The sequence below is a fragment of the Oncorhynchus gorbuscha genome, linkage group LG16 (genome assembly GCF_021184085.1).
Source record: "Oncorhynchus gorbuscha isolate QuinsamMale2020 ecotype Even-year linkage group LG16, OgorEven_v1.0, whole genome shotgun sequence".
NCBI lineage: Eukaryota > Metazoa > Chordata > Actinopteri > Salmoniformes > Salmonidae > Oncorhynchus > Oncorhynchus gorbuscha.
Window position 1 is genome coordinate 69,906,843 of NC_060188.1, and position 27,508 is coordinate 69,934,350.

At 41.2% G+C, this 27,508-nt stretch overlaps 1 protein-coding gene across 1 annotated transcript in view; it reads right to left on the bottom strand.

Moving 5' to 3' along the window:
- The window catches only part of tenm1 (teneurin transmembrane protein 1), a 231,913-nt gene that overhangs the window by 47,882 nt on the left and 156,523 nt on the right, over positions 1-27,508 (bottom strand). Inside the window, exons 14-22 of the mRNA XM_046306197.1 lie at positions 25,969-26,115; positions 20,907-21,123; positions 16,935-17,054; positions 14,933-15,194; positions 13,808-14,075; positions 11,384-11,527; positions 10,911-11,160; positions 9,206-9,226; positions 7,889-8,121 (exon numbers count right to left, since the gene is read on the bottom strand). Coding sequence (XP_046162153.1) covers positions 7,889-8,121; positions 9,206-9,226; positions 10,911-11,160; positions 11,384-11,527; positions 13,808-14,075; positions 14,933-15,194; positions 16,935-17,054; positions 20,907-21,123; positions 25,969-26,115 — 1,662 coding nt within the window. The remainder of the gene's footprint in view (positions 1-7,888; positions 8,122-9,205; positions 9,227-10,910; positions 11,161-11,383; positions 11,528-13,807; positions 14,076-14,932; positions 15,195-16,934; positions 17,055-20,906; positions 21,124-25,968; positions 26,116-27,508) is intronic.

The following is a 27,508-nucleotide window of genomic DNA, read 5'->3' on the forward strand; positions in this document are numbered from 1 at the left end:
TTGTTCGGACTGCGCGCAGACTAAGTCCGGTAACTCTCCTCCTGCCGGCCGTCTCAGACCGCTTTCCATTCCCTCTCGACCGTGGTCTCACATCGCCTTAGACTTTATTACTGGTCTGCCTTCGTCAGCGGGGAAGACTGTTATTCTAACGGTTGTCGATAGGTTCTCTAAGGCGGCTCATTTTATTCCCCTCGCTAAGCTTCCTTCTGCTAAAGAGACGGCACAAATCATCATTGAGAATGTGTTCAGAATTCATGGCCTTCTGTCAGACGCCGTTTCGGACAGGGGTCCGCAATTCACGTCTCAATTTTGGAGGGAGTTTTGTCGTTTGATTGGGGCTTCCGTCAGTCTCTCTTCCGGTTTTCATCCCCAGTCTAACGGTCAAGCAGAACGGGCCAATCAGACTATTGGTCGCATCTTACGCAGTCTTTCCTTTCGAAACCCTGCGTCTTGGGCAGAGCAGCTCCCCTGGGCAGAATACGCTCACAACTCGCTTCCTTCGTCTGCGACCGGGCTATCTCCTTTTCAGAGTAGCCTTGGGTACCAGCCCCCTCTGTTCTCGTCCCAGCTCGCCGAGTCCAGCGTTCCCTCCGCTCAGGCTTTTGTCCAACATTGTGAGCGCACCTGGAAGAGGGTCAGGTCTGCACTTTGCCGTTATAGGGCGCAGACTGTGAGAGCCGCTAATAAGCGTAGGACTAAGAGTCCTAGGTATTGTCGCGGTCAGAGAGTATGGCTCTCCACTCGTAACCTTCCCCTTATGACAGCTTCTCGCAAATTGACCCCGCGGTTCATTGGTCCGTTCCATATTTCTCAGGTTGTTAATCCTGTCGCAGTGCGACTTCTTCTTCCGCGACATCTTCGTCGCGTCCACCCGGTCTTCCATGTCTCCTGTGTCAAGCCAGCCTCACTCACCTGCATAACATCCTTCTCCATGCTTCACAGTGGGAACCACACATGCAGAGATCATCCGTTCACCGACTCTGTGTCTCATAGAGACACGGCGGTTGGAAACAAAAATCTCAAATTTGGATGCATCAGACCAAAAGGACATATTTACAATGTCCATTGCTCGTGATTCTTGTCCAAGCAAGTCTCTTCTTATTGGTGTCCTTTAGTAGTGGTTTCTTTGCAGCAATGATTCAAGCAGTCTCTTCTGAACAGTTAATGTGTCTGTTACTTATTTGCATTTATTTGGGCTGCAATCTGAGGTGCAGGTAACTCTGTGTCTTCCTTTCCTTTAGCAGTCCTCATGAGAGCCAGTTTCACCATAGTGCTTGATGGTTTTTGCGACTGTACTTGAAGAAATGTTAAAAGTTGTTGAAATCTTCCGCAATTACTGAATTTCATGTCTTAAAGTAATGATGGACTGTTGTATCTCTTTGCTTATTTGAACTGTTCTTGCTCTAATATGGACTTGGTCTTTTACCAAATAGGGCTATCTTCTGTATACCACCCCTACCTTGTCACAACACAACTGATTGGCTCAAATGCATTAAGGAAAAAAATTCCACAAAATAACTTTGAACAAGACACACTTGTTAATTGAAATGCATTCCAGGTGACTACATCATGAAGCTGGTTGAGAAAATGCCAAGCGCGTGCAAAGCTGTCATCAAGGCAAAGGGTGGCTACTTTGAAAAATCTCAAATCTCAAATATATTTTGATTTGTTTAACACTTGTTTTGGTTACTATATGATTCCATATGTGTTATTTCATAGCGTTGATGTCTTCACTATTATTCTACAATGTAGAAAATAGTAAAAATAAAGAAAAACCCAGGTATGAGTAGGTGTGTCCAAACTTTTGACTGGTTCTGTACAACAGGTGGGTCTAATCTTGAATGCGGATTGGTTAAAACTGCATTCCAGCTGGTGTCTAAGTTACCACCAGCTAAATATTTGATGTTAAAATGCAAATTTACTCTGTTCCACCTGACTGCACAATCCACTGTCTCATCAGCCCAGCCAAGCAATTTATAAACTTGATCTCTACTATAAAAAGCAGCTACACATCGTCTCACATTTCTTTTAGACTAACATTTAGTTTTCAACAGCGGAGATTTGAAAAACCTTGCTGTCTGTCTCTGTCACGCCCTGATCTGTTTCATCTGTCCCTGTCATTGCCTCCACCCCCTCCAGGTGTCGCTTATTTTCCTCAGTGTATTATCCTTGTGTTTCCTGTCTCTCTGTGCCAGTTCATCTTGTATGTTTAGTAAAGTCAACCAGTGTGTTTTTCCCCGTACTCCTTTTCTATTCTCATTTGCTAGTCTTCCCGGTTCTGACCACTGCCTGAATCTGGACTACTTTCCTGCCTTCCTGATCATCCTGCCTGCCCTGACCTTGAATCTGCCTGCCCTTCGGTACCTATTGGATTCTGAACTGGTTTTGACCTTTTGCCTGTACACAACCTTTTGCCTGTTCTCTTGCCTACCCCTTTTTGGATTAATAAACATTGTAAGACTCCAACCATCTGGGTCTCGCCTTGTGCATTGATGGTCTCTCCGAAATCATGAATCAGTTGGCATTATTTTTATGGATATATACAAAGAAATATCAATTGAAAAAAGGTAAAACAAAACAAAGTGCAGCTAGTTTGCAGTCTTTCCATCTTCAGTTTGAAGTTATTGAGTTAGCTGTGTTGTTGGCTAGCTCCTCTGAACAACAGTGTTCAACAATGAAGAGTAAACTCCAGGATGCAGTTGACAGTTCCTCTGTCAAGTGTCTGTTCTTTTGCCCATCTTAATCTTTTCTTTTTATTGGCCAGTCTGAGATATGGCTTTTTCTTTGCAACTCTGCCTAGAAGGCCAGCATCCCGGGGTTGCCTCTTCACTGTTGACGTTGAGACTGGTGTTTTGCAGGTACTATTTAATGAAGCTGCCAGTTGAGGACTTGTGAGGTGTCTGTTTCTCAAACTAGACACTCTAATGTACTTGTCCTCTTGCTCAGTTGTGCACTGGGGCCTCCCACTCCTCTTTCTATTTTGGTTAGAGACATTTTGCGCTGTTCTGTGAAGGGAGTAGTACACAGCGTTGTACAAGATCTTTGGTTTCTGGGCAGTTTCTCGCATGGAATATCCTTCATTTCTCAGAACAAGAATAGACTGATGGGTTTCAGAAGAAAGTCCTTTGTTTCTGGCCATTCTGAGCCTGTAATCAAACCCACAGATGCTGATGCTCCAGAGACTCATCTAGTCTAAAGGCCAGTTTTATTGCTTCTTTAATCAGGACAACAGTTTTCAGCTGTGCTAACATAATTGCAAAAGGGTTTTCTAATGATCAATTAGCCTTTTAAAATGATAAACTTGGATTAGCTAACACAACGTGCCATTGGAACACAGGAGTGATGGTTGCTGATAATGGGCCTCTGTACGCCTATGTAGATATTCCATTAAAAAAACTGCCAGCTAAAATAGTCATTTACAACATTAACAATGTCTACACTGTATTTCTGATCAATTTGATGTTATTTTAATGGACAAAAAAATTGCTTTTCTTTCAAAAACAAGGACATTTCTAAGTGGCCCCAAACTTTTGTACGGTAGTGTAGGACCATAAATAACTTATATGTAGAATTTATTTTAAAAATGTAGTTCCCCATGATAGGACAATAAATAAATTAGGTGTATAATTTATTTTTAAATGCTGTTCCACCATTATAGGATAATAAATAAGATGTATAATTCATTATAAAATGTATATCCCTCATCTGCACAGAATTGAAAACTCTCTCACGACACCTGTTCACAGACATACATTGGGTCTAGGATATGCAACCATTTCCTTTCTCACTCATTTAATGCCACACTTTCCTAAACACCAAAAAACACACACCATCCATCTCAATACATCCACACATACCCACATACTGTGCCTTCTGTCTGCTGTGTTTTTATCTCCACCATGTTGAATTAGTGCTTTTGTGTTCCAATTAGTTATATTTGAAGATAGATAGAAAAGCTATATGTTTTGTTGTATTATTACAATCCATACCAAGGCTAGTATTGTGTGCTTCATTTTTAGAATAGCCATTGAGTAGTCTTTGTGTCAATTGGTTATCAATATACATTTTATTGACTACGAGAGCTACGCAGAACTTCGCGTCGTTCTGCAATTTCCTTCGGGAACTGGTCATTTATGCCTATTTTCATGCCAACAAGTCTTTTACCCAGGCTTTTAACCAATATTTTATCTTTAAAGAAAGCAAATTTGGCAAAGATTGGGCGTTCATACCTCTGCCCTCTCTGTCCGAAGCGGTGTACACTTTTGAGTTGGATTTTGTCAATAGCTTTGTGTGGGATATGAAGCGCTGTAAGGAGGAACTCTAACTACATACAAGTATTCAGGAACCTCTCCTTCTTTCTCGTGGATACATGTAAGTACCAGATTCTCTCTTATGGATTTAGTCTGTATGTCAAGTAAGGCTTCTCTCAGAACAATGTTCTCCTTTTAAAGTTCATTAACTTGTTTGTGCCTTTCTCCAATGTCACCAGATATTTCAACACTCATCTCGAGGCCTTCAACTCTTTTATATCCTTACTGACTAGTTCAAGTTTTCCCAGTTTGTCATTAATTGATTTTAATAGATCGGTTTCGACCTTTACCATTTCCGGTGGTGAAAAGATTAAATCGTCTGTGTCTGTAGAAGAGTCACGTTTTTGTTTTGAGATAGGTTCCCCTGTCTTATTCTCCGTCATGTTTGGGTGTTGCTGTTTTTGTAATATTTGTCAATAAATTTCTCTAGTCTTACAATTTGTTTTGTTATCCAGATTGAAGGTTATTACCCACCAGATTGTGAAGTACTAATATTAGGTCTAACTTACCGATTTTGAATATTACATTTTTATCTTGAGGTGATCTACATTGCTGTGTTCAGTCCGCCATCTTGCCATCCCATTCCTTGTGTCTTACTCATTATTAGAGAAAAGCTTTGTACAAATCAGATATTAGGTACTATTTTTATTGAATATTTATATATATATATTTTTTTTACTTTTACTTAACCAGGCAAGTCAGTTAAGAACAAATTATTATTTTCAATGACGGCCTAGGAACAGTGGGTTGACTGCCTGTTCAAGGGCAGAACGACAGATTTGTACCTTGTCAGCTCAGGGGTTTGAACTTGCAACCTTCCAGTTACTAGTCCAACGCTCTAACCACTAGGCTACCCTCCCACCCTATATATTAAAATTGACAATTTGGGTAAAACTCAATTAGCTTAATTTCTCAGAGATATATTTCAACAAAATAATGTGGCTGGTTCTAACTACATAAATGATTGAAGAACAATCTGAGATGTTGGGTGTCATGGCTCGCTGAAATGACATGGAACAAACCAGGGGTGAGTCAGTTATTGGGACTGTGTGTGATGCAGGGACTGTGTGTTATCACCTGATAATGTAGGAGTGGGCAATACATTTGTCTCAAGGGCCACATCAGGATTTTAAAATTCAGCACAGGGCCACAAAGATTTTTTGGGGGAACAATTTGTTCGTCAAAAGCAATTTGTGGGCTAGAAAAAGGGCAGTTACTTGAAAATGTAGAGGTCCATTATAATTTCTACATACTTTTTAAAATCTATTTTTAGATGTTCAAGAATGGCCTGGAGTGTTTTTTTTTACCCAAAATAATACCCCCCCCCCCCCTATTTATTTTATTATTATTATAATTGTAGATTTTTTTACTCAAACCTCCCCCCGGATACATACCGCAAGCACATTCAATTTGGTCCGTGGGGCCGTATGTTGCCCATCCCTGTGATAAGGGCATCACTTTGGTGCCTACGGGGCCTGGGATCCCTGGTATTGTGTATTGGAGGAGCAGCAAAATTCATTTCCATTGCTGCCATACTGTGCTGTGTGGTCTAACTATGCTCCACCCAGCCCAGACGATAAGGCTGAGGGAGAGATTGAGGGGGAAAGGGAGGGGGAGAGAGGAGGGGCGGGCACATAGCTGGAATTAATAGCGTCTCATCACTGGAGCCAAAAAATCATGCCCGGGCTGAAGCCAGTCTAAATGATGTGCCCACATTGCTCTAATTTGGCTCTTACACATGTTCACTGTGGAGAGGAGACTGCAGACAAGAATTTCAACCCCGACAAAAAGGAGAGACACTCTGTTTGAACTTCAAAGCCGCCGCTGTTTGAGAACAGAAAATGAATGGGATCATCATTGGTGGACAAACCAATTTCAAGGACTTTCCATTGACAAGACAGAAGCACATTGAACCTCTGCTAATATCTGTCAATATTCAGACCCTGAATCATAATACTTCTCAGGTTCAGAAAAGGGCTGGTTGCTGAATGCATATACAGTGCCTTCAAAAAGTATTCATAGCCCTAGACTTATTCCACCTTTTACAGCCTGAATTCAAAATGGATATAAAAAAAGTGTATCTCGCTCATATACACAATTCCCCTTAATGAGAAAGTGAAAACATGTTTTTAGAAATGTTAGCAAATTTATTGAAAAAGAAATAGAGAAATATTTAATTTACGTAAGTAAGTCACCCCCCTGAGTCCAATTATATTAGAATCACCTTCGGCAGTGATTACAGCTGTGAGTCTTTCTGGGTAAGTCTCTAAGAGCTTTGTACACCCGGATTGTACAATATTAGGACATTGTTCTTTTTTAAATTCTTAAAGCTCTGTCAAGTTGGTTGTAAATCATTGCTAGACAGCTATGTTAAAGTCTTGCCACAGATTTTAATGCCGATTTAAGGCCAAACTGTTACTAGGCCACTCAGGAACATTCTACGTGTATATTTGGCCTTGTGTTTTAGATTATTGTCCTGTTGAAAGGTGAACTTGACTCCAAGTGTCTGTTGGAAAGCAGACTGAATCAGGTTTTCCTCTAGGATTTTGCCTGTCCTTAGCTCTATTCCATTTCTTTTTATCCTTCAAAAACTTCCTAGTCTTTGCCGATGACCAGTATACCCATAACATGATGCAGCCACCACCATGCTTGTAAATATGAATAATGGTTCTCAGTGATGTGTTTTGTTGGATTTTCCCTAAGCATAATGCTTTGTATTCAGGAAATAAAGTTAATTTCTTTGCCACATTTCTTCGCAGTTTTACTTTACTGCCTCATTGCAAACAGGATGCATGTTTTGGAATATTTGGATTCTGGTACAGGCTTCCTTCTTGTCACTGTCATTTAGGTTAGTACTGTGGAGAAACTACAATGTTGTTGATACATCCTAAGTTTTCTCCTATCACAGTCATTAAACTCTAACTGTTTTAAAGTCATCATTGGCCTCATGGTGCAATCCCTGAGCGGTTTCCTTCATCTCCGTCAACTGAGTTAGGAAGGACGAGTTAGGAAGGACGCCGGCATCTTTTACTAAGGGATGTTCAATGTCTGCTTTTTAAAAAACATTTACCTATCTACCAATAGGTGCCATTCTTTCTGAGGCATTGGAAAACCTATCTGGTCTTTGTGGTTGAATCTGTTTGAAATTCACTGCTCGACTGAGGGACCTTAGAAATCATTTTATGTGTGGGGTACAGAGATGAGGTACTCATTCAAAAATCATGTTAAACACTATTATTTCACACAGAGTGAGTCCATGCAATAAAGACGTTGAATAATTATTGACTGAAGACATTTCAGCTTTTCATTTGTAATAATTTGTAAAAAAAAAAAAATGTATAATTCAACTTTTACATTATGGGGTATTGTGTGTAGGCCAGTGACACAAAGTCTATAACACAACAAAATGTGGAAAAAGTCAAGGGGTGTGAATACTTTCTGAAAGCACTGTAAATAGCCGTGTCCTTTTAAATCTCACACTTCACAAAATACAATAGATTCAGCAAAATTTCAAATTGAAAGCAATAAGGTAGCCCCGATTTTGTTTTAGGATTATTAAGGTAATGATGATGCTGTACCTCTGGGGTTGTTGAGGGAGGCCTCGGTGGCTTTGCCCCTGTCTCCACAGTGGCCCTGGTCGAAGGGGGTGCACTGGTCCCCCGTCCCTGCCACCACCTCCATGTTCTTGGCCAGGTCCTTCGGCTCTGTGAGGGTCCTGAGTCTGTAGACCCTCCTGCTGCTGGTGTCAGACAGGTAAAGAAGCTCCCTTACTGGGTCCATGGCCAGGTAGTACTTATGGGCTGGGCTGGTGCTGAAAAGAACAGACTTGTGAGCAAAATGTTACCCAGTCACTTAGGTCTAAAGTACCAAAAACATGAACAATGTACTGTTTGTATGAAATACACATATACAGTATTGAGCAATCTTCAAAGAGCTGGCTTTTATCACTAAACACCAATTCAGTTGCCTCCGACAATCTTTCATATTAAATGGTTGCTCAAGAGGAACCACGTCATCAGCTCCGACATTAAAATCTCGCTGACGTGAAACAAACATCTGCCAACCACAGACAGACTTCTCTTCATCAGAAGTTATTATTAAAATCCTTACAGCGCTAATTCTGACAGCTGTATCACCTTTACAGTTGATTCACTGCAACTGAAAGGGGACTGAAATCGTGACAAAAATGATGGAGGCAACCTAAGTGCCCGTGTAATATGAGCCCTGACAGAGTGTAAGAGCTATGTGTGATGGCGTGCTTCCTTGTGAACTCTCTGTAAATATTAAGCTATGATTATAGATGCTGATTCGGAGAGGAACATTACTCATCTCAGGCTTTAGCTGAATGTGCCATCCCATACAAGCAAGCAGTGAAGAAAAAAGCACAGCTAGTTCAGTGATTTTTTTTACAGGCTTTGATTGAGAAAGAATCAATTGCGAACATGACAGCTGCTTGAAAAGATGAATCATATCTCTGGGAGAGATGAGAGCCTGTTCGTTCGGGGGAGAGAGTATGAGAAGCCTATCCCAACACAACAGTGTTACACTGGCCTTCAGCGGAGGCGCTCTCCCATCTAAACACACATGAAAGGCTGGGGCTTGTCTATGATAAGAGGCACCCTTTAAAGACCTCGCCTCGTTTGTATTTTTCTCCAAAGTATTTCTCTCCATTTCTGATCCCTGCTACTTTTAAATCCAGGTCAATACACTTCCATATTGACTGACTCTCCTCGCTTCTAATCCTGTATTCTGTAACCAAATGAGAACGTCTTCTTTCATCCATGAAAGGGAGGCTGGCGGTTTGCAACTGAAGCACCGCTCTCTTCATGCAGCAGTGTCATAAAAACAGTTTGGAGGAAAATACATTATGAATGAATATGGTATTGAAAACATACCTGTGCCTGATATCTCGATTCCTAGCAGCGTTGTATTAAAGAGATAGAAAGACAGTATTAGTTCTTATCCTTGGAGAAATGTCTCTTCTTCGATCCATGATTACACTTATGAAAGCATTTCAATGAAACTTTCTGTTCAGTTTGTTCGTATACTGTATGCACAATAAATGACTTATTTTCTCATCTTTTTCCATTTGATCTTGAAAATTGAACAGTCATAACAACAACAGCAAAATATTTGGGCAACTAGCACTACAAAATATGTATATACATCCATATGCACATAAACACATACAAGTAGTGGAGAGGGTAGTAAGGTTTAAATCAAATCAAATAAAATCAAATTTATTTATATAGCCCTTCGTACATCAGCTGATATCTCAAAGTGTTGTACAGAAACCCAGCCTAAAACCCCAAACAGCAAGCAATGCAGGTGTAGAAGCACGGTGGCTAGGAAAAACTGCCTAGAAAGGCCAAAACCTAGGAAGAAACCTAGAGAAGAACCAGGCTATGTGGGGTGGCCAGTCCTCTTCTGGCTGTGCCGGGTGGAGATTATAACAGAACATGGCCAAGATGTTCAAATGTTCATAAATGACCAGCATGGTCGAATAATAATAAGGCAGAACAGTTGAAACTGGAGCAGCAGCACAGCCAGGTGGACCGGGGACAGCAAGGAGTCATCATGTCAGGTAGTCCTCGGCGTACACATCACAGACAAACTGAATTAGTCCACCCACACAGACAGCATCGTGAAGAAGGCGCAGCAGCGCCTCTTCAACCTCAGGAGGCTGAAGAAATTTGGCTTGTCACTAAAAGCACTCACAAACTTCTACAGATGCACAATCTAGAGCATCCTATCGGGCTGTATCACCGCCTGGTACGGCAACTGCTCCGCCCACAACCGTAAGGCTCTCCAGAGGGTAGTGAGGTCTGCACAACACATCACCGGGGGCAAACTACCTGCCCTCCAGGACACCTACACCACCCAATGTCACAGGAAGGCCATAAAGATCATCAAGGACAACAACCACCCGAGCCACTGCCTGTTCACCCGCTATCATCCAGAAGGCGAGGTCAGTACAGGTGCATCAAAGCTGAGACCGAGAGACTGAAAAACAGCTTCTATCTCAAGGCCATCAGACTGTTAAACAGCCACCACTAACATTGAGTGGCTGCTGCCAACACACTGACTCAACTCCAGCCACTGTAATAATGGAAGTTGATGTAAAATATATCACTAGCCACTTTAAACAATGTTACATACCCTACATTATTTATCTCATATGTTTACGTATATACTGTACTCTATATCATCTGCTGCATCTTTATGTAATACATGTATCACTAGCCACTTTAAACTATGCCACTTTGTTTACATACTCATCTCATATGTATATACTGTACTCGATACCATCTACTGCATCTTGCCTGTTGCCTGTACCATCACTCATTCATATATCTTTATGTACATATTCTTTATCCCTTTACACTTGTGTGTATGAGGTAGTAGTTTTGGAATTGTTAGCTAGATTACTCGTTGGTTATTACTGCATTGTCGGAACTAGAAGCACAAGCATTTCGCTACACTCGCATTTACATCTGCTAACCATGTGTATGTGACAAATAAAATTGGATTTGATTTGATTTATTTCCATGTGCATTTAGTTACATATTGCTGCTTTAACTGTTAGTCTTAAAGTGTCACCTCAGTTCTAGAATGCTAATAGCAAATCCGTTGGGTAGAATCCTTCTGATGAAGTTGAAGTCGCCAATGTAGATGCTGCCGTCGGAGCCACAAGTGATAGCGACAGGAGCGTAGAGCTTGCTGCCCAGGGCAGGCCCATTACAGTTGGGGCAGGGGATGGTGCGCACGTTCCCCGTCCCCATCACCGTGTGGATGACTGGAGGTTGCTGGGAGATGAAAATGTTCTCTCCATTCCCTTTGTGTAGGACACCTGGAGTTTAAGGACAACTAGCAATTATAATCCAATCCAGAGGAATGACTAGTCTATATCAAGTAATTTGAAATGGAAGTTTAAAAAAATGATAGTTTGGCAAGAATTTGTTCACAATATTCCTACTGGATAACCAGGTATGAAATAGTGTCAGGTCAGGTAGGCTTAGGGTAAAGTACTGTTGAATGGAATTGTGATACAGAGAAACAGAAAGAGCCCTCACCGCTTTGGAGGTTAAGGATGTGGTGCTTGTCCAGGGACCAGCCCCCTAGGTTGGAGGCAATCATCTCAAAGCCCTGCAGCTGAGCCATCCTTCTCTCCCACACAATGTAGTCAGCACATGACTCATACTCATAGCCTACAGAGACTGGAACACAATAGACCACTAGGCCGTTAATGTGACGCCGCCAATGCATTCATTATGCTGTTATTATTGCATTTACAAAAATACATTCCTGGAACACAACAACCCCTAATGCTTTTGTGATGGTGCGGCTAGCTCCTGCACAGTGTACAATTGCTTGAATCTGGAGTTGTTGTGGTCAAGGCAGAAGCTGGAACGATGCAGCACGGTGGTTATAGCGGAGCCTGGATGTGTGCTAACAATCTGCGAGTCTCCGGAGCCTTTTTAATGCATCACTGATACCATCATGCTCTGCTGCATCCACCCAGTATGTGTACATGCTCACACAATTTTTGTCACTCTGTCTTGCTGTCTCTCTCTCTTCCTCTCTCACCCACACAAACACATGCGAAGGAAGCACACGCAAACACACACACACACACACACAAGCAAACGCAAACGCACGCACACGCAAACGCAAACGCAAAACACACACACACACACACACACACACACACACACACACACACACACACACACACACACACACACACACACACACACACACACACACACACACACACACACACACACACACACACACACACACACACACACACACACACACACACACACACACACACACACACACACAACAAGCAGGATATAGTCAGTTACACAGAGTAGCTACAGGCTCCTGCCTGTCTCACCATGATAGATCAGCCTGTTACTATCGGCAATGGAGAGAGAGATGGTGAGGAGGAAGGAGGGAGAGAAAGCATGAGAGAGAGAGAGCTCAATTCCCACTGGTACATAAAGATAAATGAATAAATTAGAGCCTGTCTCATTTCCTTATCTCTTCCTCTGGTTTCGTGTGGATGAAAATATGTTTGCCCTATAACAAAATGTGTGTTTTGAATTTGAATTTAGTTTGGATGTTGTTCCTAATTTTGTCATGTGTTCGGTCCGTAACATCTCCAGGACTTCCTATTTATATCACAGACTATTAACCACAGTGCATCATATCCACCATCAAGGAGCTGAATACACACAAATTAAATTGTGCATTCAGTGAGAAAGGATTCCAACGCATGCACACCAGCCAGGCAATCAAGAAACACTCTGCTATCTGATAGTAATACATGGAGCAATCAAGAGACAAATCCTCATAGTGTGAAGGAGATAAGAGTGCCCAGCTAGCACATGACATTCTGAGAACCATATGTTTCTTAGAGCTTGGTGAACATCTTATGGTTATTTTGCATACAACCTTCCTACAATATTCTGGGAATGGAGCAGGATAGTTGCTTGGCTTGGGAACATTCTCATCCCATTTAAGGAACTTGACAGAATAAAGTTATTTTCTTGGTATTTCATTACTTTAACAGAACATTTCCTAAAAGTCTAAACATGGTTACCTTTAATTACATTTTTTAGTAATGTTCTATGAACGTTCTCCAACTGGTTTGACATTGGGAATGTTCTCAAGTAGTTCAGAGAAAATTCATGAAACAATGTTCTCTTCAGTACTACAGCATATCAGAATTTCAGTACTACAGCATATCGTTTTCGGCAGGTTTCCTCAAGTAAGTAATTCAAAAACCTCAAAATAACCTATAATTTCCGATCTCAAAATGGTAATAAAACCTACCAGGAAACATTTCAGGGAGCCATAGTAAAAAGTTCTCAAAACCTCCTTTACAACTAAACATTTTAGTTCCCAGAACAGGTGAAATGTTCACTTCCTGTTTTCAGAACATTTAAACTACTTTCAGATTTACCGTTCAGGAACCTTCCCAGAACCAATGGGCTACCAAAAACATACGTTCCCACAACTTCCAAGGAACCAAATGTGCTAGCTGGGTCTCTCCTGCTTTCTATTCCATTTAGATTTGTAACACTCTCTCCATTAAGAGCTGTTGCTCCCAATAGGCAGACGGCACACTAAATCAACCACTGATATAGAGCTTATATGTGGCCCTTCATAAATCTCTCAGGCTTTCATACTACTGACCATTAACACACTGACAATCTCTTTAGAGCTCTGTGTGATTGTATTATCTAAAGATAAAGTATAACAAAAGTAACATGCTGTTCTTCTGTTACACTGTTGAACATTATACTGTCTTTATAGATTTTTATCTTCCATTAGCAACAGATTGTCTCTCGTAGTTACCCAATGGAGAATGCTTACTTGCTTTCATCCCTTGGGTGTAAATTGTCAAAGGAGTGAAATACAGCACATTGTATTTGCCATATAGGGAATCTGAATGTATATGATTCAAGTGCTCCATACTGTCTTACCCAAAGCTTGGGCCAGGCCCAACACTTTCTGCCCATAGACATCAGTCTTGTTCCAGGCCAGGACATAGACCAGGTTGGGGGCAGCAGGGAACCACTTCTGGAAGAGGCGTCCCTCGATGGCGGAGGATACGTGCACCTTAACGAGGCCAGTGGGGATGATGGAGTGGGTTAAGATGATGCGTAACAGAGACTTGTAGCCAGGGGAGCGGGTGCTCAGGTAGCTGAGCTTTAAGAAACTGCCAGGGATGGTGATCTCCTCTTGGACAGCCTGAGAAGGAGGAGAAAGCATTTCACCTGCTGTTATTACATGCTATTGGTAACTAGGAGTTGGAAAGGCTTCAAAAGCCCCAAGGATACCGACTGTACGTATAGAAAACTTTTACAACTTTTTCAGTAAATAATTTTTGATCACTCAGTGTTTGTACTCGCTCCAAGATATACTTGCACGTACTGTATATTTCTTGAAAGCAAATCAAAAATAACGATACTTGACACTTTTTAAAACTTTGAACATTCTTTGTAACACTATGCCCCTGGAATACAAAATAGCAACTATATATCCTATATCATTAGCAATGTACAGGAGGACATTTTAATTACTGCTGATGATCTAACCCCCACTCCCCCCCTCACTGCTCACAGATTCAATCATTCTGAACTGGGTCCTCATTAAAATCACTATCAGTTTCATTATCTTCCACAACAAACTAGGACATCTAGTTGTCTACACACTGCAAAACACAGTTCCAAAGAGGTAGGAATATCAGGGGGTTCGGGGGAGAAAATAGCAAGCAGATGGCAGCTCTGTGAATAAAGCGCCCCGGCAACTGATTAGTGTGAGATTCTAAGATGATTCACAGGTACAATATGAGCCTGCTTAAGATTTGACATGGTGCTGGAAGAACGCAAAAAAAATACATTTCAATATCCTACTAAAGAAAAATTATGGGAATTGGAATAAAAACAACCATTTTTCACTTACACCTGGAAGTCATGATAACATGATATTCCGAGCAGAGTATAGGTTGTAATTGAAAGCTGAGTGAGTACCACTGGGACTTAATACTGTATATTACCATATATATTATGTTTATTACTGGCTGGTGAGTGGGCAGTCTACTGTACCTGCAGCTCAGGGATCGCTGGGCCTCGCTCCTCACAGGTGCTGGCGAAACGGGTGAGAGGGGAGGGGAGGACGATTGGGTAGGGACTGACCATGTTCTTCAGGTCACATACAGGGGGGCGAGACTCCACCCTCGCCATGGTGACCTTCTCTACAACCACAAACTGGTTCCATGGTAACCAGACGGTGCGTTTCTGCATGAGGAAGGGAGCCCTCTGGAAGATCAGGGAGACTGAGATTCCCCCTGCAGCCACCAGGTCAAAACTACAGGAACAGAATCGACACAAATCAGAGCAAGACTATCTCGGCATAATAAGCCAGTTTACTATAGTATCCGCTAGTGGTGTAACGGACCGTAGTTGATCCGTGATCTGTACGGATCACCCCCCCCCACGATTCGGCACGCATGTGAACCGCGGATCAATTGCAAAGTTTAACCATCATAGTGTGAAATACAGTTCTACTGCCGCTGTTACTTTTTAAAGTATTAATTCTCTAAATCTCGATGCAGAGCTGCAGTGAAAAGATAAAAGACAAGACAGATGCGTGCTCTGAAGCCTGAAGGTTGATTTTATTTTTTTTTTTTAAAGCAGTTGTGTGTACTGTTCACGTGAACGGGGCATGTTGAATCCCAACGAATCAAACTTGGCTGCTCGCGTTGCAAAAAACAAAGAAGAAAGAGCAGTAAACAGTCATGGCTAGCGGAGGAGCTGAAGAACTGGCAAAGCCTCCCGCTTCATTTAAGTCTCATGTACGGGAGCATTTTGGCTTCCCTGTCAAATATGATGTCGGAAGAAGGGTGGTGGGCAACACCATTACGGTGTGTAGGCATTGTGCAACAAGAAAGCCGTATGATCATGGAAATACATTGAGCATGGCCATACATTTAAAGCGTCATCACCCTTGTGTGTCAGTGACGGGAGCCAACTCAGCCAAGAGACAACAACTTCTCACCGCGGCATTTAAGCCCTTTGCTGCAGAATCCAATCTGGGTTAAAGCCATCACAAAATCTATTGGGATGTTTATCACTGCAGACATGAGGCCATACTCTGCTGTGGAAAACAAAGGGTTTAAAAATATGGTGAAAGTGCTTGAGCCACGCTATGAAATCCCCTTGCGCACCCACTTCAGTATGAAGATCGTGCCAGACCTCAAGTGAGGAAGACAGCACCATCACTAGATATGTCAAGGCTGCCATTAGAGAGGACCTGAACCCCAGATACCCCCCTAATGTACAGGACTACCTTCATAGATCTACTCCACTGGATCCAAGGTTCAAGCCACAGAGCCGACAGGAGCAGACTCAGAGGCATCTCCTCCACAAAATAATTTGGCAATGAAGGAGCTTTTCTGGGAAACCTTTGCGAGCAAGGACACAGGCAAGATGTTTGCCAACACCATCAAAGAGGAGGTGTCATCATACAAGGCAGCAAGTGGCATTCCAGTGGATGGTGATCCACTGGCATGGTGGAAAAGCAATGTGTAAATACCCTCACATTTCCATGATGGCAAGACGCTACCTGGCTGTGTCTGGCACTTCAGTTCCTAGTGAGAGGGTGTTCTCCAAGGCAGGAGACATGGTGACTGCAAAGAGGTCTACCCTCTCCCCAGACAATGTAGACATCCTCATCTTATTGAAAAATAATTTGAAGTTATAAGCTCAGGTCTGCTTTGCTTTCTTTCTTTACTTTTTTTAAAATAATGTGGACACGGGCTATGTTTTCATTTACTATTGTTCAAAGGAATAAAGTGCCATAGTGCCTCATATTGAGTATTGAATATTTTATTTTAATATTTCATTTAAACATCGAAAAGTTCCTTGCTTTAAGTGTTCTTTAAGTAATAAATGTAAAGAAAAGTTATCTTTGTCAGCCTCTTCATTTTTGCTGATCCGAAAAATGATCCGATCCGTGACTCAAAACCGTGATCCATCCAAACCGGGAGTTTTGTAATCGGTTGCACCACTATTACCCACATACAATACTTGACCACTATCTACCTACCTCCCATCCTGGCGACTGACAGAGAAGCCAAATTCGGGGTACTGCTGGAAGCTGATGTTCACTCCCACCAGTGGGGTCCCGTCTACTGCCACCACCTGCCCCCGGATTACTGACGCTCGGCTAGGAGAAAGCAGGGTTTATTTCACTGGGTAAATACATTCTACTATAACAAGTTGAAGTGTTTTCCAGTTTAGTTGAAATGCAAAAGTGCTATATACATACACTGTGGTAGCCTACAAATAGCTACGTAGAATGGGATCTGTACTTCAGTGGCAATTATACACCGAACAAAAATATAAATGCAACATGCAACAATTTCAAAGATTTTACTGCATTACAGTTCATATAAGGCAGTGGTTCCCAAACTTTTTATAGTCCCGTACCCCTTCAAACATTCAACCTCCAGCTGCATACCCCCTCTAGCACCAGGGTCAGCGTACTCTCAAATGTTATTTTTTTGCCATCATTGTAAGCCTGCTACACACGCACACTATACGATACATTTATTAAACATAAGAATGATTGTGAATTTTTGTCACAACCTGGCTCATGGGAAGTGACAAAGAGCTCTTATAGGACCGGGCACAAACAATAATATAATAATAATCAATAATTTTCCTCTTTATTTAGCCATCTTATATACAGAACCTTATTTGTTCATCAATAATTGTGAATAACTCACCACAGGTTAATGAGAAGGGTGTGCTTAAAATGATGCACAAAACTCTGCAATGTTGGGTTGTATTGGAGAGAGTTTCAGTATTACATCATTTTCCACACACAGTCTGTGCCTGTATTTAGTTTTCGTGCCAGTGAGGGCCAAGAATCCACTATCACATAGGTATGTGGTTGCAAAGGGAATCAGCGTCTTAACAGTGCGATTTGCCAAGGCAGGATACTCTGAGCGCAGCCCAATCCAGAAATCTGGCAGTGGCTTCTGATTTAATGAAATTTTCACAGACCCGCTTGTGCAATTTCGATGAGGCTCTCTTGTTCAGATATCTGTAAGTGGACTGCAGGCAGGGAATGAAAGGGAAAACGAATCCAGTTGTTTGTGTTGTCCGTTTCAGGAAAGTATCTGCGTAATTGCGCACCCAGCTCACTCAGGTGCTTCGCTATATCACATTTGACATTGTTGTAAGCTTGAGTTCATTTGCACACAAAAAAATCATACAATGATGGAAAGACCTGTGTGTTGTCCTTGTTAATGCAGACAGAGAAGAGCTCCAAATTCTTAATCATAGACTCAATGTTGTCCCACATATTGAATATAGTTGCGGAGAGTCCCTGTACTTAGATTCAGATCATTGAAGTGAGAAAAAACACCCAGATAGGAACGTCATGTGAGAAACTCATCATCATGCATGGAGTCAGACAAGTGAAAATTATGGTCAGCAAGAAAACTTTAAGCTCATCTCTCAAATAAAAAAAACTTGTCAATACTTTGCCCCTTGATAACCAACACACTTCTATATGTTGTAAAAACATTACATGGTCGCTGCCCATATCATTGCATAACGCAGAAAATAGACAAGAGTTCAGGGGCCTTGCTTTAACCTCTTGAACCTCTGGGGGCAGTATTTCATGTTTGGATGAAAAACGTTCCCGTTTTAAACAAGATATTTTGTCACGAAAAGATGCTCGACTATGCATATAATTAACAGCTTTGGAAAGAAAACACTCTGACGTTTCCAAAACTGCAAAGATGTTGTCTGTGAGTGCCGACATAACTAATGCTACAGGCGAAACCAAGATGAAACTTCAATCAGGAAATGCCCCAGATTCTGAAGGCGCTGTGTTCCAATGTCTCCTTATATGGCTGTGAATGCGCCAGGAATGAGCCTGCCCTTTCTGTCATTTCCCCAAGGTGTCTGCAGCATTGTGACGTATTTGTAGGCATATCATTGGAAGATTCACCATAAGAGACTACATTTACCAGGTGTCCGCCCGGTGTCCTGCGTCAAAATTATTGCGTAATCTCCAGGTCCATGCTCGTTCCATTTCTTCAGAGGATTAACTAAACTGCCACGAATGACTTATCATAGATATGTGAAAAACACCTTGAGAATTGATTCTAAACAACGTTTGCCATGTTTCTGTCGATATTATGGAATTAATTTGGAAAAAAGTTCGCGTTTTCATGACTTAATTTTCGTTTTTTTTCTTACCCAAACGTGATGAAGAAAACGGAGCGATTTGTCTACACAAATAATATTTTTGTAAAAACTGAACATTTGCTATCTAACTGAGAGTCTCCTCATTGAAAACATCTGAAGTTCTTCAAAGGTAAATTATTTTATTTGAATGCTTTTCTTGTTTTTGTGAAAATGTTGCATGCTGAATGCCAGGCTTAATCCTATGCTAGGCTATCAATACTGTTACACAAATGGTTGTTTAGCTATGGTTCAAAAGCATATTTTGAAAATCTGAGATGACAGTGTTGTTAACAAAAGGCTAAGCTTGAGAGCAAATATATTTATTTCATTTCATTTGCGATTTTCATGAATAGTTAACGTTGCGTTATGCTAATGAGCGTGCCTAGAGAATTTACACTCCTGGATACAGGTTTTTTTCATAGCCAAACAATTTTTCATAGCCACCATTTACATTGCATAGAGTTGATCAGGCTGTTAATTGTGGGCTGTGGAATATTGGTCCACACCTCTTCAATGGCTGTGCAAAGTTGCTGGCATTTGGCAGGAACTGGAACACACTGTTGTACACGTCGGTCCAGAGCATCCCAAACATGCTCAATGGGTGATATGTCTGGTAAGTATGCAGGCCATGGCAGAACTGGGACATGTTTAGTTTCCAGGAATTGTGTATAGATCCTTGCGACATGAGGCCCTACATTATCATGCTGAAACATGAGGTGATGGAGGGGGATGAATAGCACGATAATGGGCCTCAGGATCTCATCATGGTACCTCTGTGCATTCAAATTGCGATTGATAAAATTCAATTGTGTTCATTGTCCATAGCTTATGCTTGCCCATACCATAACCCCAAACGCCACCATGGGGCACACTGTTCACACTGTTGACATCAGCAAACTGCAGAAAAATGCTGTCTGCCATCTGCCCAGGTACAGTTGAAACCAAGATTAATTTCGTGAAGAGTACACTTCTCCAATGTGCCAGTGGCCATCAAAGGTGAGCATTTGCCCACTGAAGTCGGTTACGATGACGAACTGCAGTCAGGTCAAGACCCTGGTGAGCACGACGAGAACGCAGATAAGTTTCCCTTAGACGGTTTCTGATAGTTTGTGAAGAAATTATTTGGTTGTGCAAACCCAGTTTCATCAGCTGTCTGGGTGGCTGGTCTGAGACCATCCGGCAGGTGAAGAAGCGGGATGTGGAGGTCCTGGGCTGGTGTGATTACATGCCAAATTCTCTAAAAAGATGTTGGAGGCGGCTTATGGTAGAGAAATGAACATTAAATTATCTGGCAAGAGCTCTGGTGGACATTCCTGCATTCAGGGCGGCAGGGTAGCCTAGTGGTTAGAGCGTTGGACTAGTAACCGGAAGGTTGCAAGTTCAAACCCCCGAGCGGACAAGGTACAAATCTGCCCCTGAACAGGCAGTTAACCCACTATTCCTAGGCTGTCATTGAAAATAATAATTTGTTCTTAACTGACTTGCCTAGTTAAATAAAGGTAAAATAAAAATGGCATGTTTCCTTAAAACTTGAGTGACATTGTGTTGTGGGACATTTTAGAGTGGCCTTTTTATTGTCTGCAGGACAAGGTGCACCTGTGTTATGATCATGCTGTTTAATCAGCTTCTTGTATGCGCAAAATTGGAGAGAAAGAAGCTCTTTGTGTGTATGGACAATTTCGGCAATCTTTTATTTCAGCTCATGAAACATGGGACCAACACTTTAGATATTGTATTTATATGTTTGTTCAGAGCAATTCTACAGTATAAGAGCTATTTCTGTTCATCCATGCAAACTATCTATAATATACTCTACCTGCTGTCGAACGGGATGTCTCCAGGGAAGACATGGGTGCTGTCCTTCCCAACCAGGAAGTGGACACGGTCATAGAAAAGGCGTGAGAGGAGCGAGGCGAAGGGGGTCTGGCTCTGCTGGATCAGGTCCAGGGGGTCCGGGGAGCCCTGGCACAGAGGCCCACTGTGACAGCTCGACTGCTGGCAGCAGTCCGGGTCCACACAGTCCGTCAGGCCATCTACAACACAATAACACAACATCATCACACCTAAGTCTACACTGTATCTCAGGCTCACAATGTAATACAGGTGGGTTGAATAACATTCAAAGCACAGAGGACCATGTGAAATTGAGATAAAATCTCTCAAGTGGTTTGAAACTGTACATCAAATTTCCAAATGATATAGAATAAATCAATAATGTTTCTCCTTAGTGGGAGTACATCCACTCCACCCTATTGAGCCTTTAACACACAGTAATCAAGATGTCTTTGCTGTGATGATTTAAACTTGAAAAACGTGGAGATACTGATGAATAACAATACTAGCAGCTAGATATATTGTTATTCATCAGCATCTCCACTTCAATGAATAATTGTAATTTTGAGAGTGAAAACCTGAAGAGGAAAAAAACAGAATTCAGGAAAATATAAATAGTGCCTATTTGAAAGCTAGGAAAAAATTATGACTAGCTCACGACATGTTTCATAATTTAAAAGTAGCTCTCATGCTAGAAAAGGTTGGAGACCCCTGATCTAGATCATTTCTGACAAGGAGCAAAACGCACTTCTGATTTATACAGTCTCAATACAGTACATGTATACTGCACTTACTTGGCGCTCTATAATTGCAATATAGTGCCTTCCTAACTATGTTCTCTTTAATGTCTAATACAATGTGGGTCTGAGCAAAGGCAGCGCAGCGCGTTGGTTCCATTAAATCCATAGATTCCTCTCACACAGCCAGTTTCAGTAGTGCTTAAGTGAATGCTGACATTCATCAGAGCAAAATTGCATTGGTAATTAAAAGCAGAATAATGTCTCTTGGTCTTTTGTACATACCTTCCACGATATGTAAACATGCTTTCTCATAACACGTTTTAAAAGTGTGGTTACTTATATTAGAGATGGCAAATATAAGTGCAATGTGGAATTAATTCAGAATAAAGTGTAAATTACTGAATATAATAAGGCAGGAACTATACTAAGGTAATGTAATAAGATAGTAACTATATTAACATAATGTAACAAGGTGTAATGATACAATATGTGCCAAATAAAATTGACAAGCTTAAATTCAGTAAACTACTGACAACAGCATAGCTACTGGGCCGAGAGCCATAATATCCCCATTCAGTGCTGGATTGCCAAAGTAAGGGAGGCACTGTGCCCACCAGGCCTGGAATTTCATGATTTTAGGGGCAAGGCCATTTGGCCTTCAAGAGTTGCTGAATCTGCCAGGGCACCAAGGCCATTAACCAAAATAGCTGTAACGATGTACGCTGAGAGCCGGGAAGCAAGTTCAGTGAGTGAATATATTTAATAAATAAACGAATATGAACAAAACAAGAAACACGAACAGCGCACCGTCATGAAACAGATACAGAAACATAAAGTGACATAAATAGGGCAGGTAATCAAGGAGGTGATGTAGTCCAGATGAGTGTCAATAAGCGCTGGTGCACGTGACGATGGTGACAGGTGTGCGTAATAATTAGCAGTCTGGTGACCTAGAGGCCCGAGAGGGAGTATACATGACAATAGCCAATAAAATTGCGTATGTAACTAAAACATTTGCCTACATGTCGAAGTGTAGGTGATATTATGCTACTGGCTACAGCCTTATGTCCAGACCGATGCTGACATGAGGGAGTCGCCTGAAAATGTAGCCAAACTTCAATGAGACTTTTAATTACATACTCTATATATAGGCTAAACGCCAGTCATGTTTGACAAAGTTAAAGTAGCATCATTATTAATGTCTAAATGCTTGATTCTGTCGACATACTTGAGGCATGTTCATTCAGATAGGAGAGATGCAATCTGAGCAGAGGCAGTCAACATTTTGAAACTATTTAACCATAAATGTAATTGTTTATTAAAACCTGGAAGTTTTTGTCATTTTATGAGGCATGTCTCACCATGTTCTGACCATAATGTTAAGGGGATTATTAGCAACTGTAATGTTGTCAACTTTCTTTCATTGCAGAGCAGCAAAATACATAATCCTAGTCATATTAACAACCCATGCTAGTTGTTGCGTCTTTAGATCTTCCCTCCTTCTACATTTCTGAATGATATTTTCATCTCAGTCATATGAAACCGCTAACATTTGGCTGTGCACTTTTGAAGGAAGGACAAGCAGACCAAGATAATTGATCATCTTTTCTACTATGGGGGATAGTAGATTGACATAGGCTAGTGATTTTGCTGTTTGTTAGACCTACTCATCTTGTTGGCTGATGAAAAGTAAATGTGGACAGTTCTTCAAACATCTTCAATATGAAAGCCACAACATTCCCTATGTGTCAGTCTTCACTTGTAGCCTACTTTGGAGCTGCGATGCCTGTGAGAAGGATGCGATCACGTGACGGTATCTGAGATATCTGAGAGAGCCAAGTGAGTGAGAGGTGATTCGGAGCATGGCGATTGGCAGCAGGGAGAAGGGAATTATAATGATTATATTCAGCCCAAGGGCACAATGGCCACGGGGCATGGATTTATTTAGGGGGCATTACAGCCACACAAGGGGGAAGCGACAGTCATGGCCCCTGGGAAATTCGAGGCCTGGTGCTCAGCCATAACCAATACTTAGATAATCAACAAATAAACAATGAAATAAAATAATGAAGAAAACATTTATTTGGGGGAGAATTGCTATCCATGTTCTGGATCTATTGTTGTATAATTAATGTACTCCACAGCTGCAAAAGTAAAACAAAGCATAGTGCATCAGCAGTGCACAGCCACCATGTTCAAAATGAAGGCTGGATGTTCATTTGTGGTTATAGCAACTCATTTACAGCTGGTTGGAAAAGTCATTATCTTTTCTCTTAATCACTGCTCTTTTTCAGGTGATCATTTGCCATTTAGTTTTTTCAAACAATGCCTCCAATGAGGCCTCATTTGGAATATAAATGGCATTTCTAATGGAGTTGAGATGAGATGAAAATAGGAATATGTTCTGGGGTTGTGATGTATATATATTGGCTTGAGAAAGTAATTGGCATGGGGTGATAATTTCCTCCTCCTTTGTTGGAGTGTCGGGCCAATTTGAGCCTACAATTTCCCTCTACATCAAAGGAGGGCCAAAATGAATGTACATCATCCAAGATTCCCATCAGTCATAAGAACTCATACACAATGCGGAGGTATCATCTTTGAAGGGAGAGTCATAGCTGCCGTGAATAGCACTCAATTAGGTTGTAGAATGACAGAGTGAACGTTTACTGCCCAGGCTGCCGCACATCACTGAACTGAACGTGATTTTATTTTCTATTGTATTGGGTGAGGAAAGAAAATACAGTGCATGATTTAGGATCAACACAAACAAAACAAAGACACACTAACATCACGCTGCACATGCCTGCCTTATCACACGCACAGGCACACACAGGGGAACGCACACTAACACGGCTAAAAAACTGTGAAAATTAGCAAAGAATGAAGACTTGATAAAGTGAAGAAGCATGTTTTGCTTCAATCTAGAAGCTTCCTAGGATCTGACTTAACACTGTCAAGGTAAGAGGTAATGGTAAAAGCAGCCAGAGCTGGGAAACCCTGAGGAGTGGGTGAGGTAAAAGAATTCACGCTCAAATCCACATCTCCCTGTTTTTCAGACACTAGCTAGACTGTAGAGACTGTGCACAATATTATGCTCTTACCTTCTCTGACACTTTGGCTATGTTTTAACTGGCAGCCCAATTCTGATCTTTTTTCCACAAATTGCTCTTTTGACCAATCACATCAGCTCTTTTCACATCTAATATTTTTCAGAGCTGATCTGATTGTTGAAAAGAACAATTACTTGAAAAAAGATCAGAATTGGGCTGCCTGTGTAAACGCAGCCTCCTGTCTGCATGTTTAAAGGAACTAGATGCAGTCTAATGTAGCTAATTTACACCTTATATAAAGATGTACATTTTAATTAAACATCTGACCCATGTAGTGGAATTGGATGAGACATAGTGCTTAAACAGAATCAGTATATTTTGGAGCCTGTCACTTTAAATGATCTCATAATGACTCTTCATTTATACATATTACACCTCATGTTGTATCATCATAAACTCATAAGAAAAAGGAGTTCACGCTCCAACCACATCCCTGTTTCCAGATGGTAGCTTGACTGTACAGCAACTGTATTATGCTTTTATCTCCTTTGCCACATACAAAAGAACTAGCTGCAGTCTAGTGTAGCCAATGTACACCTCATATACAGAGGGACATTTCTATTAAGAAGCTGACTCATGCACTCAATGAGACGTGGTGCCTAAACAGAAGCAGTATGTTTTGTAACCTGTCAATCACAATTTGTATTTTTTTACCAAACTACAGTAATTACTACATTACGCAACCATGTTTTACACTTCATATTACATAATTGTAAACTTGACTTTCTCTTTTTTAACTTTGAAACAACAATAACATGTCATGTAAGTCAGTGAACAACTAGGTTACCCCTTGCTTTTACAAATGGCCTTTTTCTCCATCTTTTACGTTTCCCTCAAAGACACGGGCATTGAACCAGAGCTCCAAAGCCTCATATCTCCCTGTTCACTGGAACACTAGGGGCTATGCTCAAGAATTAATCCTCAGAGGAGCCAAGCAACAGGCAGCACATCATCAGCAAATTACTGAGAGAAAACCTAGAGGTCCCCTTAGTCTGAGAGCCATGGCAACTATTTTAGCGAGAATCTAACAAAAGGAAAACAAAAAGGAAAATGAAAAGGCTCGTTGGCTCAGATGGTGGGAAGGAGAAGTGGAGTCCTAAATATTTCCTCATCCTGACCTTCACCGGCACTGGAGGTCAAGTCATTAATCATTATTGAGTCACAGACAGGCCACCATCCACAGGGACCTTACCTCTGTCGTTGTCAGTGTTGTCATCACACTCTGTCTCCATGACGACATTGCATCCCATGCCGCTCCAGCCCGCCTGGCACACACAGTGCCACCCGCTCTGTTCCAGGGTGCAGCGACCGTGGCCATTGCACAGGCCTGGACAGCCGTCTGGATGGAGAAAGGGAGAGAAGACAGACAGTCTGTGTATCAGAACACTGCCAGAAACAACGGGTCATTCCTCATGATTAAGGAGATGGGGACAGATGCTGCTCTCTGTTAATTTACATAAAATCCAGATGTCTGGCCATTCGAGAACATTTGCTACATACACTCCCCTACGTATTTATTTTGACAGTGAAGCTAAAACTTTTAATTTGTCTCTACTCTCCAGAATTTTGGATTTGAGATCAAATGTTTTATGAGGCGACAGTACAGAATGTCACCTTTTATTTGAGGGTATTTTCATAAATATTCGTTTTATCGTTTAGAAATACATGCACTTTACGTATTCAGTCCCTCAATTTGAAGGTGTCAAGTATTTGGACAAATTAACTTGTGACTCAAGCGTGTGACTCTACAAACCTTTTGCATGCATTTGCAGTTTGTTTTGATTGTGTTTCATATTATGTAGTGCCCAATAAAAATCTATAGTAAATAACGTGTGGTCTCACTTTATTGTAAATAAGAATAGAAGTGTTTCTGAACACTACATACCCTGATTACGGATAATCATGAATGAATCGTGAATAATGATGAGTTAGAAAGTTATAGATCCTCAACCTAGTGAATCCCACCGTTGTGCTGGTGTGATTTTGAACTTCTAACCCCTTTTAAACATTGTGTGTTTGAGCTACTGACTTCTGGTTACACCAGTAGATTTGAATATTTATTCTGCATACGTTGGTACCAACCATTAGTCTGTGTGATTAACGGGGGCTGAGCTAGGGTGGTGGAGGGAGGATCCCGAAGGGGCCTGGGCTGTCTTTCTTTTCACAAAAACGTCTGTAGAGTCAGAATGGTTTGAGATTCAAACTTTAAAAATATATCTATGACAAGCTGAGACTCTCAAGTCTTTTGGTGGGGGGGGTTAGGTCAGCTTAAATATTGCCGATAGATTGTAGCTTCCATCAATGTAATTGTCTGCATCACTAAAAAATTAGTGAACAACAACGCTTAGGCTTCTACTTCCAGCTTATACATACTATATACATTTTATGGGCACAGTCTATTTTACAATAGTTATATGTTGTATGTTTTTACTCATGTCCTTCCACTAACCTCAACCTCCCATCTCTTTCTTTGACAAAAGTTCTGAACCTATATACGTTTTACAGACAATGTATGTTTTCCAGTTATCTTGTTATTATTAGCTGTTATTATTCCCAACCTTCAGCTCCATTCAAACCCTCCCATCTATCTCTTAACACCATCCATATTGGATTTCTAATTGCCATATAGTTTTCAACTGTGCTGTGATGATTCACAAAAGTTCTGAACCTTTCTATTCTCATCATTTCTACAGATTGTAAATTAAAAATAAACATTTTTGCTAAAAGTATCA